Consider the following 13,425-nt stretch of genomic DNA (forward strand, 5'->3'; position numbering starts at 1 on the left):
TATATATATATATATATAAAGATAGATGCTTTTTATTATCCTGGATTAAATAACAGATTACTCAATGTCAGATAGATCTAATATTGTAATTGTGGCTATTACTCTTTTGGTACAGTGGACATCTGTACTGATCCAAGAAAAACTTCAAATGTTTTAAGGGATATGCATCTCAGTCCACAAAAAAAACCCTAATATTTTCTAATAAAAAAAATACCAGCTGAACTCCAGGAACGTTACTTTCAGTAGTAACTGGTGATTTTACCCAATCTAAAGCACCATCCTTGAGCCTCATTTTTCTCAGATGAATGACTAGTACTTTCTGAAAATGGAATCTTTCTAAAAGGTCAGACTTAGTAGTCTGAGTAACCAGTATCACTAGAAAATGCAGTTCATAAAGGAGTAATTACAAACTTTGTGTTCCTAAGGCTGTATTTTAAGTCATTCCTCTTCTTCCTCTCTGCTTGTCCCCAGTCCCTCTCTTGCACTGTTAGCAAACCTTTGTTTTCTGAAGCAAACTACTGGGAAACTTGTCTAACTGCAGCAAGTGGGCAAAAGCAAGTGCATAAAAACTTCCTTTTGCAGCCAGATTAGTTCCATAAGTTGTTCTGCACCATAGCTCTACTAACAATTGTGTTAGCACAAGAGACAGTGTGCATGAGGAACAAACTACCAAGAAACAGCATGACAGTAACTGCATCAGCATCTGTTCCAAGAAGTATGTGCATCAAACTCTCTCCCAGCCCAATGCTCTGAACAGGTTTTAAGAAATAATCAGTCTATCAGTAACTACATAGAGAAATTAAATGCTTAACTTTAGGAATTTGGGGTCATACCTTAGCATTAGATGTTATGGTAACGTAATGCAGGTGGTATGAGAACTTCTTATAGTCTTACTTGCACTCCACTGCTAGATATACCAGGTGTTTTGGAGTGGGGGTGTGTTGCACACCTCTACATATAATGGCAGCAGCGTTTTAGATTCCCTTACACCTCATGAGTGGTGCTAAGACCAGGAGTTCTCTTTTATGAAATGGTTTGATTTCTCAGCTTTTCTTAACAATATGATAAGATTATAAGATTTTTTTTTTTTTTTTTAAATCCTTCTGGGGTCAATGTTGAACAGAAATTCTACTCTCTGATAAGCACTAACAAGAATACTCCTGCTTCAAAACAGACTTGAGTGCCATATTGCAGCTGGGACTTCTCCATTAATTTGTTCTCAGAGATTACCTCTGAGATGGTATCATCCTAACTTTGCAGAGAATTAAGAAAAACTATCATTCTGCTGTGGCTACACACTGCGTGAGTTACAGCACTAAGGATGGAGCTCCCAAAACACCACCCATTTGTACAAGGGGTGTATTCAGCTCCTGGGTACCTGCAGTTACCATGTCTGGCACAAGAGTCAGCCTAGGAAAAAAATACACAGTGTAGTCCAAATTCTTGGGCCTTTGCTTATTGTGAAAATGGCCAGCCTTTGCAGTGTTAAAGAAAAACACAGTAATGAGCATGATGTTTGTCCAGTGCTGTGTTGTGCCTTTCCAACCCTGACTATGCATACTGACAAATCCCTGGAACATCTGTTAACTGCTCCCATTCAATCCATTCTCAACACTAACCAGCACTGATCATGTTAACAGAATTGTAACCCTTGTTCCTCTCAAAGGCCTGGGCTGACTGGGAGAAAAATTTCTCCCTGTTTGACTCCATCAACTGTTGGATGATGGATTACACCTCTCTAACCAGAGAATGGATGCATTTGTGACCAGCATTAGTGAAAACCCATTAACATGATGGATGAAGGTGGACAAATTTATAACTGGTGCCTCTTTGAAAGGTACTTGTCATAAGGGAGTCTGATTCCCTAAAAGACAAGAAGTGGGAGCCAAAAGAAAACACCTTCAAAAGAAGCTGGGAGATGGGTTGGATCACTTAAATTTTAGCATCATGAAAAGACAGTCTACTCAGTATCCTCCATTCTAGTGGAAGATGTGTTCTTAGTATGAGTAGTATCTCATCAATGTTTACAAATATGTAAGGGGTGAGTGTCAGGAAGATGGAATTAAGCTTTTTTCAGTGATGACCTGTGATAGGACAAGGGGTAATGGGTGCAAATTGGAGCACAGGAGGTTCAAGGTGAATATCAGGAAAAATTTTTTTCCTGTGAGGGTGACAGAGCACTGGAACAGGCTGCCCAGAGAGGTTGTGGAGTCTCCTTCACTGGAGTCATTCAAAACCCGCCTGGACGCCTTCCTGTGTGATGTACTCTAGGTGACCCTGCTCTGGCAGGGGGGGTGGGGTGGACTAGATGATCTTTTGAGGTCCCTTCCAACCCCTATGATTCTATGATTCTATGATAGTATATTTAAATCTGCTGCAAAATTTCTGCTTTCCAGCTTGGAAATGAAACATGAACCAAAAGATCTTGCTGCAAAATTCAGGGCTGATTTTCTCAACACTACAAGCAATCTCAATGTTATTATAATGTTCAAAATGAATTAGATTGATGTTTGCTAAAATTTTTCATACTCTATCATAAAAGCTATTGAAAACTATTCTGGATATTTATATGCATTCTGTACAAATATTTCTTTAAACATTACTACAGATTACCAAGACTAGTTTATGTACTTCCCATTTAATAATTCCTTCTCTAGTTGCTTCTATCAAACCTAATGTATTTTTCCATTACAGGACCATGAAGCAAACAACAATGATGAAAGTAAGTATTATATACTGAAAACATGGCAATATGAGAGGGATTTGTTGTCAGTAGGTCACTGGTGACCTTAAAATAACACGTAGTGGAGTGTGTCAGTGTAAATTTTCTCTTTAACAGTCAGCAATAAGCAAGAAATGTTACTGAACTGATTTCTAGTATAACCAGAGTGCAAACATGTTAAGACAAAAATTAAACAACTGAATATTTTCACTGCGTTAACACTGAAACGGTAGGGAGGAAAACGCACTGTTCAGAGACAGCTAATATTGCATACTAATTATGTGATTTGCATCTCTAGATCATAGCTTCAATAACACACAAGAATGCAGATTTCCCACCAGAGCAGCTCCATCTCCATTACCAAGGGGCCTGTGAGTAAAAGATAATAAAATGTCTTTGATGGGGATAGGGTTAATAAGTGTATTAGGAGCTAACTCCTACCCTTACCTGTGGCCATCAAAATTCAGGAGTAATTTTTATTGCTGTTCATGAAAGATATCCTGACTAGGTAAAGGTAAGCTTTTATTATTACTGGAGGAGTACTGTTTGTATGCCAGTGGCATTGTCCTTCGGTGCCTGCCATTGATGGTAGATGCTGTCTGGCTTGTTCAATTTAGTCATATACTGCAGCAATAGCACATGCATGCCTATAAATGCAGAAAGTTGTGGTTTTCATTAAAACTCTTCTGCCACACCCAAGTTGTGATCCTAAATATTGGATGCTACAGAGTGTAACTTTCTCTCATGTTTTAAGAACCTTTTTTGAGTACCCACATTATATATGACACCCTTATTATTCTTCTCATTTTTTTCCCTAACTGCTACAGCTAAATAAATTCATGCATCTGTTAAGTAACCATACTCTTATTTTTTTTTCCAATCTGCAGGAAGAAAACTTCCAATGCAGTAAATTCACCGGTAAGTTGACTTGTAATTGCATAATCAAACAATTTTACAGGTGTTTTTAAATTTACTGTAAAACTTAATTTTATAACGAGTTTAGGTACAACATAAATGCATGAAAAGAGTAGGGGAGAGAGCTATAAAAAAAGGAAATACTTGGGTGCCATGAACTATGCAGTAGTGAGAAAGCTCAAGTAGAAAAATATTTTTATTGAAGGGATGTTTGGATTCAATACTTCAGGATGTAACAACAAACACAGTGTAAGAACTGAATAAAATGAGAAATGGGAACACAGACCATTCAGAAGTATTCCCTGATATACACAGGCCTGCATATGGGGAACACGGATTTATTGTAAGAATGAAAGCTCAAGAAAAATGTGGGATTTTTACCAGAATTGGTCAGAGGTTTTCCAGTAAATATTTCATCACTGGAAAAATATCCCCAAACCTTCTGTGGGTGAAAGTGAGAGAACTTGTTGCAATTTTCAAAGAAATTAATTTGAAAAATGTTTCAAAACTGACAGTTTATTATCATTGTTTCAAAATGAGAAAAATTGAAACTGGTATGTTGGGCAATTTTTTACTGTGAGCCTAAGATGACAGTTTAACTTTCAGGAAAAAGCAATGTGTTCAGACATTTGTGAGCATGGCTTAACAAAGATGAAAATACTCAAATCTTGACTAATAAGTATTTGTAATGGACTACTTCAGTTTTGGACTTGAGATAAGAACAAACCGTTTGCTACACCATAACCTTACTGGTGGCAGTTAGGAAAAAAAAAAAGCAAGCACACATCTCTACATTTTATTTCTGTCCATCTACTTATACACAGAAACTGGGATTCTTTCGAAATCTCCTGTGCAAATTCCCAAGCTTCAAGGTCATACAACTAGAGGCGCTTCATAGAATGACCATGTCCCCACCTCCTAATCCCTCCAGAATGCTGTCAGTTCTACATGTGAAGTAGTTCACAAAAAGTATAAAAAGATTGACTTTGCTGTACAAGTCACATGCCATTTAATACTTGTTTTCCTTGTTTTATTGCAGAAACCATGTTTACCTTCCAGAGAGACCTTAACTGCAAATGAAGGTAAGCAATCTCCACTAATGTGAAAAAGTTGCCATTTATCAGAATTTAATTTCCTTTTTATTAAAAACATGAAAAAAAAACACCACTACATTGAATTTATTCTAAGTGTTTGAGAGGGACATGGTTTTAGCAGTTTCAGACTGGATCTAGCCATCCTTAGTTGCAGCGAGCATCATTTTTCTCTAAAAGCAGTCACGGTAAAACTGTTGAGGTTACTGGCAGGGTGACCTACAACATCATGGACCAGCCATGTGCCATACGGTTCTCCAAGTGAAGGGGGAGGGGAGGGGAGGTGCGAGTGCATTATCCTGATCTTGGCAAGAACCGCCTCACACAGAGCTGACTCCTGCCAAGAGCCAGCCCCTTACACAGGCAGAAAATGCATCTCGCCTCTGTGCGAGGCAGCAGCTCTTCCAGGCAAAAACTCAGCAGGAGCTGCTGTCTAACACAAGGGTAAGATGCAGCCAGCTGGGCACACCTCCTCCAGCTGAGCAGCCTGCCCCAGCGTCCTCCCCTGTGTCACAGAGCTCGCCTCCCAGGAGGCAAGTCTCCCACGGAGCTCCTGCAGGCATTCACAGCACAGATACCTGCCTAGAAATTTGGTGGTATGCCACTAGTTAATAAAGAAAGCAGTAGGATGCCAAGCTGCCATACAACAGAAACCCCCAAAAGTTACAATAATATAAGAAATCCTCCTTCAGCTACTGGCACTCTCTTACCTGGGACAATATATTTCTGAAGAAATGTTGACTCTACGATTTGTTTTCTCAAACTACAGAAAAACCTACAGCAGCAGAAAGACGACGAGGTTCCAGCCAAGAGCTTCTGCTTCCACCTCTTCCAAGTGGTGCCCAAAAGTAAAATCCCTTTTCATCATCTTTTGAATATTTCAATGCACCAGCTTCTACTGCTCCATCTGAACACAGCTGTGAGAAGTTCAAAAAGAAGCACTGTTTCCTCTGTGCCTTCTGTTGCTTTTTGAAAGTCATGTTTCTTGTAGCCTGAGAGTAGCAAAAACTAAAACATGGCAAATGCACCCAAATACTATAACCACCACCACCCAAAAGCACGGGAGGATATAATCTTTAGTTACATGATGGAGATCTAAAACAGATATTTCAATTCCTAATTGTCAGTACTAGTGGGATATGATTTTTTTTAAATACCTGTTTCTGGCCCTTATTTCTCACTGGACAAATGGGTGAGATGGAACACATTCTACCACTGTGCACTTCAAATACACAATTTTAATATTTTCAGGACTCGTCAGATCTCAGACCTCTCTGTAATCTCTTTATTTCAGGCCTTTGCTCCAAAAGTCCTCAGTTCTGCCAAGTAAGTAATAATTCAGATTGAATTAAAATTATTAACTCATAATTACAAATTGATCTTTGAATTAAGATTGTTTTAACATGCCACACATATGCGTTAGTTTAGAATTGATGCTTGTCTCTGTAATGCATGCAAACACATCAGGTTTATCTCAGCTAGTAAAATTAAGGGAGTATGTCAGAGTTACTGTATAAAGAAATAAATTGGATGCTTCATTCCCATTTGTGACTATTGGAAATTCCTACTAAAGGCAATTTGGGTCAGCTGTCGCCATCATAAAGATTCCATCAATTTTCCTTGTCACAGAAGAACCCTAAATATAGTACTTCTGGGCTGTTCCAGGCTTCTGTTGCCTAGAAGCCAGACAGATTAGTATTGCATCCAGCAATTTACTCTGTGCGTACAGAAGAGAAAAAGAGAAGGTATTTTTATAATGGCAAACACTAAGGCTCTTGTGTAAATAATACTTTCAAAGAGGGACTACAGTTCTCACTTAAAAACAAATTAGGTAGTAAGTATATTCTCTTTACACAGAAGTGTACATTAGGTCTAACATTCTTCTCTCTCTTGTTAGTAGACACCTATCTGACCTTCCTACAAGCCCTCTTCTGCACATACTTCAGTCTGAACTTACTTTTTGCACTGTAAACAAATGATGAGAATTGTACATAGAAATCTGCATGTGGTGTAATTTAAACTTACATGCTTTTATTATTACTCCTATTTATAATTACAATTATATCTCCCATGCTCTGGAAGTATAATAACAGATCATGTTCATGCTACTGTGACTACTGTGACAGGAGCAGACATACCTAAGAATAATTCATGTGCTTCAACTTATAGCATGAAGTGTAACTATTCTTCAAGGTCATTGGGTGCTAAATGATGTTCCAATTAGTAAACTTGCTTTAACACATTCTTATTCTGTGCCAGGTCAAATAACAGCTTAATCAGATACAATTGATCCAAATCATTAATGTCCCTTCAGCATATCCTTGTCACCATACAAGCCTAGTGCCAAATTTCATCTTCTCCATAAAAAGTACTGATTTCCCATATGGCACTGTATCAAATGCTCTACTGCAGTCCAGAGTAAGGACAGTACCATATGACCTCTGTGTAGAAGTCTGTTACTTTATGAAAGAACTATAACATTTTATCTACTTGGGTAAATGTCGGATTTTCTCTTGCTAGTTGTACCTTTATCTCCAACTCTTGATATTCTTTCCTTCAAATTTTCTCCTAGGAATGGTTGTGTTCTGTGGAGTCAGACAAAAAGGCCTGTAGGTGCTCCAGTCACTTTTTCCACTAAGTATAGCAATTACATTTGGTATTCTTTGATCATATTGTACCACCTGGACTTGAAATTTATTTAAAATAGTTGTCATTGGCCTGTAATTTCATGTGCCAGTTTTAAAAATTTCTGGGATAAAGATTACTTGGGCCCACCAGTTCAATTGTACTAAGCTATTTGAGTTTTGCTTCCAATTTGGCTGTGGACATTTCTATTTCTGTACCACAACTACTCTTGGTTTAGTACCTACATTATCCTTAAAATCAACAAAATTCTTGCTGCAGACAGCCTCATTTCTCTTTCCTTTTTACACAGCTAAGGGAATCTCTTATTATTTATTTTTATTTACTTTTAAAAATTTAATTCAGCATGACTTCTGGCAATTCTTACTTTATTCATATAACAGACTTTTCAGCTGTAGCTTTGTAGGTGAGTCAAAATTTGACAGGGAAAAAAAAAATCTTAATAGCTTCTTCAGGTTGTTATTCACTGGAAACTGGAACTACTCCTTACAATGCCTCCCCTGTACTCAGGGTGCGGCTTCCAGACAGTTGCATCTATCACCTCAAAACAAGTTCTGAACCTACTTCACATAGGTGTCTTTTGAGCTCTGCACACCAACTCATTTTTTTTTTAAATTCTGAATCGCTGTATGACCTCTTCTGTAACGTTCTTACTGCTTTCTGAACCCAGCATCTAAATCCAGTATTAGTGAAGATTTGATAAAGGAGCCTGCAAAGTATCGTGTCCAGGAATAGGTGAATGCTAACAATCCTAATAGTATTTTTTTTCCCAAATAAGTAAACAGGAAATAAAGCCTCTCATAATAACAGAATAAGTAACACTCAACTTTCTAGAATTATCTTCTCTAGTACAATGATATTAATCTGTACCCAACTCTGATCACAGATGCCTATAGCACACACCTGTACTATCTTTAGCCAGGATTCTGGTCTACCAGAAAACAATTATCTATACTTATTTCATGTATTTCTATCATATAATTACTACGAAACACTACTGAACCCTTTCCCTTCTAATTTCTTAAGCTCTTCAAAATCTGTTTCATCCCAAATAGCTACTTTCTACTATGCTTTGTTATTATAATTAAGCTTCAATACCTTTCTTATTAGTTCTGCTTCTCTGTTTAGCTTCCTAGACTTCCTGCACACATATACAAACATTTCAGTTGGACTAAATTAGTGAAAAAAAATATCTCTGAGCTGTATTTGTTTTCTTGACTCCCTCCATCTATATGACTACTTCTCACACTGGATTGAGTGCTCTTTGCATTGTGTTCCTGCATCTGTTTCTACACTGATTCATTTAGGTGGTTGTGGGGAGATTTTCTTGCATTTTAAGTCGAGCTCTGGCTATTAACAAAGTTGTTAACAAAACTGTTTCTCCTCTTTTGAGCAGGCAAGTGTCTCAGGCACTTACACAGGGCCCATCTATTTACAATAGATTTCCTGAGTGATACCAAAGGCCAAACAGTTTCAGATCTTAGGAAGTCCTTGTAACAAATCAATTTCTTACAAACATACTTTGAAAACTTGCCCATATTATTCTCTCTTTTCTAGAAGTGCCAGAAGCTGCGAGCCGTTCTCTGGGTACTTTGCCCCACAGCAGTGTTTCACCTATTTCAAGTACTACAGACCAGGTATAACTTTGGCTAAATTCACGTACAGAAATCTTCTTATCCTTTACTAGTAGTATTTCCGCCCCTAGCCCCATACTCCTTTTGTGGAGGGCATCCATGTCCCCTTTTGCAGTAAAGATTTTCTGTAGCACAAATAACCAGAATGTTAGCTTTCATACCTAAAAAAAATGCTTAGAACACATAGCATAGAAGAGCTTTAACAAATAGTAGAAAAATATGTAAATAGCATTATACGAAACTTTGGCAATCTACCAGTCACTTTAAAGAAAACCCAAAAAAAAGCTTCTTAGTTTCACATCTTCCTGACTCTCCCATTTATAATACTTTGACATCAGTTGAAACAAGGAAATCTGTGGTGGTATGTGTACATAAATTTAGTCTAGTCTTTGATATAGATGGCTCCAAAGAATTTTTTAATTGTCTGGGGGTTTTTTTCTAACTTATAGCTATAGATTCTGTGTCCTGAAAAAAAATAACGTGCACTAAGCAGATACAATGAAGCCATTTGCAGCTGTTAGCATTAGCCTGCACTGATGGGATGTGCTAAGAACTCCCAGAAATTTGTAGGAGGAAACAGGGATGCTCTGCTGACTGGCCCAACACAGCAGGATGCAGAAGGTGGAATCACTTTTATGAAAATTGCCCTGTTTATTGCAGTTTGGTGTTGTCACCAAAGTTGGAAGAACCAAGAAGAAAGCCACTGCTGCCCCCCTCAGAAGATGCTCTGATGCCTCCCCTCGCATGTTTCAGTCTCTCCCAAGTCCTGCTCTTTCTGTTCCTTTAAACAGACCTCATTACAGTTAATGCTGTCAGTTTTACAATCAATTCTTTTTTCTGTGTTCCATTGCAACATTAAGCTTTGAGTAATCTAAGAAAATACAAGGTTAATTTTGTTTCAGTGGTATTCCAATTAGCATTTTGGATGAAGGGAGACCACAAAATGCAGGAAGCCATTCTTATTATCCTACTAGTCACAAACAAGGTAAAAATAGTTCTGTTGAGCACAAAACAAAAGCTCACTTATGCAGAGCCAATAACATGAAATGTTCTAAAGCCTAACATGACAAAGATAATACAATAGCGAAGAAACAAAGGACTTGAAGTTTTGGAAGAACTGTAACAGTATGTCATACTGGATATTTATTACAAAAATTCCCTTCAAATAAACAATACAGCAGACACTAAATAAACAGCTTGTAGCAATTATAGCTGCAGCTTTTATGTAACAGCCATGGGCAAAACCAAAGCTTAATAAAGCATCCATTTTGGTTTTAAAAACATAAATATATATTAACTGTTAAATGTTATTTTCCCATCAGTCATGTATAATGGTATCATTTGCTGTAGCATCCTGAACAATACATGTACTCACAAACATGCTTCATGCCCATAAGGTTATTTGTTTGGTTCCCCATCCAAACTCTGGCAGCAGCTCTCTGCTTCCAGATTAGGGGCCACAGATAATGCTAGAAGAAAGGTCTGGGGGCAACTGATTTCTTGTTCTGTTGAACAAAGACTGGTTTACTGGACTTATTCTCTGAGTGGCTGAATACCTTGCATACTTGCAATTCATCTCATCCTGTCTTTTTCAAATTAATAGTGTGACTAGACAAATCAGTGGACAAACTTTGGAGGTAAAGTATTATGGCTTGAGCCAATCTAAGAAGTTAGTTCAATGCCCCCAAAATGGAGGCTCTGCTCTCATCACTGTCAACTCCACTCCCAGCCATAGGCTTTTCTGCTGTTCCTCTGGTCTTACACTGGACTGAGCCAACTCACTAAACTGACAGAAAAGCAACCTGGCAGTCAAACACAAAACGGGACAAAACAGAAAAGTAGCAGGCTTTTTTGCTGCAAGATTATTAAAGTGAATTATCTCTCTGTGGGATCGGATGAGTAACAAAATGAGCAGAAGAAAGAAACCAAGACATTCCCTTTTTGGCAGCAATAAGCCACCTAGACCAGCTCAGCCATAATGTGAAACTTGATCTTTAATCTGTTTTGTAGAAGTGACAAAACTTGTATGAAAATGAATTTTATAGTTAAGGTTGTTATTATAAAGTTGGATCAGAACTGTTCAAATTATTAATACCATGAAGTATTCATTAGGAAATACTCCTAGTATTATTTCTATAGGCTCTCCACTGACCTGAGTTAGCTTTTTGCATCAACCTTCTCAGTAAGAGCTCACTTTTTATGATTGCTGTTTTTATACCCTGCTAGCTAATCTTCTAGCTATTGAAGTCTCACAATGCATGTCTCATGTTTCTTCTAATCCCACGTCTTGCCCTTCCCTTGAGTATATTTTCTTTTCATAATTCTCTAAATTTCCCCATACCTTTCCCCTAAACTCCACTCATTTTCTCAGATGTACACTCAATCCTGCATCACCCCTAGTTTTTTATCAATTTTTATCTTACTCAAATTACAGTCTCCTACCACTCACTCCCACCTGCCATCACCTCCTCACATCTTTATCCTTGCACTTCCCTTGCTGTATGAGCTTTTATCTTCTAAAACAGAATCCACTTATCGTTAGGGTGGCCATCTTTCTACCTTGTACCAAGTCTGTATCTGTGCCCCTATCCATGAAGTCCTTTGTCCCATGTCTTCCACTGAAGGACGTTTACTGTACAGAACACTGCCAAGTATTTAGAAGAATGGGGAAAAGAAGGATGACCTTGGTGAGGTGTTCACACCGTAACATATAAAAATCAGGCACCAGAGGAGATACATTGTAAAATAATATCTGCTCTTGTATTCTGTCACAGATGTAATCCTTCTCCACAGTACGCATCGGTTTAATGCCTCTTAGATAAGAGCAGTGTTTCAAGTGTAAGGATATATTCAGACTCAATCCAACAGAAAGCTGGAACTGAATCTGTATCTCATGTCTAAGGTGAAAGCATTGGCAGCTGAACTGCTGTGTTAGTAGAGGAAAGCCATTAGTTACTTCTCTGTTTTGTAAGACTCCATCCATTTGTCCTTATTTAATAAAACAGCAAAAGATACAGTAATCCAGCCTTCTTACTGTCCAGAAGAGGCAATTGTGATCTTGTTCACAAATAGCATTAAGTGTATGGGAAACTTATTTCCCACAGCTTAGATGCCTACTAAATCTGGATATTTCATTGGCTAGCCCACAGCTGAGTAGCATTTAAATTGTTAATGGTCAATTTATTCCTCAACACCTCCTGCACACCCTCTTTAAATTCTACTAGAACAGCTTCTTGCTTTAAAAATACCAAACTAACCTCCAGCTAAACCTGACTATTTTCCTTGGGTTATCTTTCTCTCTTCTGCCATATATCAACCTTCTACCACACATAAGTTACCACTGGTTTGACACAGTTTTTTATTTTGTCCTACATCTATCTGACAAAGTGAGTTCCTGGCAAAGAATCTTGTAAAGTCTATGTTTTCTAAACTGTTCTGCACTTGAGTACTTCACAGCTGTCGTTATCTAATAGTAACTCTCCTACAAGCCATATTCTTTTTCATATAATCATTATTTTACAGGTGAAACACTGTTTCTCTCTTTCTAGGATGCTGGTGTTCATAGTAAAGCATGGTATGCTGCTACTTGTGACAGAAAAACAGCAGAAGATGCACTACACCAATCAAACAAGGTAGGTCACTTTTAAAAGAATGTCTACTTTATGAAAAAAACTTCAAATAAAATAATCAAAAGATAACAAGAAATATTCTAAGAACATCAGTTGTATTCTGAACAGGTCAGAATACTGTGCCATGCAAATACTATCAAAAATGAAATTATTATGGTGAAACTATTTAACTATGATTTGCATCCCAAGACAAAGCTGCATTAGCGCAACTCGAAAGAGCAGCGCACTGCAGAGAAAGCTATTAGAGACTGGAGAGCAGAGGAGGCTCTGAGAACTAATGTGCATCCAAAGCCCCGTGATGGATCTCCACCACTGTCCAATTGCTCATGTAAAACCAGCTTCTATTTGGAAAAGCTGATACTACTATGCATTTTGAAATAGCAACACTATACATTTAGGTATTTGGAGAACTTGAGTTCTCTCAACTATTCTGTGTACAAAAGCTAGTGTGACAGAAGGGAACAGCAACATCCTCAGCCTCAGGTACATTTCCACTCTTGCCTAACTCCACGAAACCGGATGAAGAGGCAGAGAATTTGGGTTATCACCAGGGTAGACTACTGCTACCTAGTGAGCATTGGGCTACAGTGTCAGTAGCTGTATGTGCTCATCTTTGTCACAGTGCTTTTTATAGCTCTGGAGAAAGAGCATTTCCAGCTATCACTGCTTTCTTGCCTACCTACTGCCACTGATAGTAACTTCATTTCCTAAAAACTCTGTGGACCCCAACGGACTGCTGCCAATGTATTTTTCCCTGGTTGACAGATGACAGGCAGCAGCACAGGTGCCTG

At 38.1% G+C, this 13,425-nt stretch overlaps 1 protein-coding gene across 1 annotated transcript in view; it reads left to right on the top strand.

The window, feature by feature from the left end:
• Nucleotides 1-2,694: 2,694 nt before the first annotated feature.
• Nucleotides 2,695-13,425, top strand: part of LOC103768381 (B-cell linker protein-like) — a gene marked incomplete at its 5' end in the record, with an annotated part of 12,606 nt that continues 1,875 nt past the window's right edge. The window contains 8 exons of the mRNA XM_008935521.1: nucleotides 2,695-2,722; nucleotides 3,021-3,093; nucleotides 3,610-3,640; nucleotides 4,677-4,719; nucleotides 5,498-5,576; nucleotides 6,023-6,054; nucleotides 8,929-9,008; nucleotides 12,554-12,637. Coding sequence (XP_008933769.1) covers nucleotides 2,695-2,722; nucleotides 3,021-3,093; nucleotides 3,610-3,640; nucleotides 4,677-4,719; nucleotides 5,498-5,576; nucleotides 6,023-6,054; nucleotides 8,929-9,008; nucleotides 12,554-12,637 — 450 coding nt within the window. The remainder of the gene's footprint in view (nucleotides 2,723-3,020; nucleotides 3,094-3,609; nucleotides 3,641-4,676; nucleotides 4,720-5,497; nucleotides 5,577-6,022; nucleotides 6,055-8,928; nucleotides 9,009-12,553; nucleotides 12,638-13,425) is intronic.

This window comes from Merops nubicus, unplaced genomic scaffold (genome assembly GCF_000691845.1).
Source record: "Merops nubicus isolate BGI_N331 unplaced genomic scaffold, ASM69184v1 scaffold43732, whole genome shotgun sequence".
Classification (NCBI taxonomy): domain Eukaryota; kingdom Metazoa; phylum Chordata; class Aves; order Coraciiformes; family Meropidae; genus Merops; species Merops nubicus.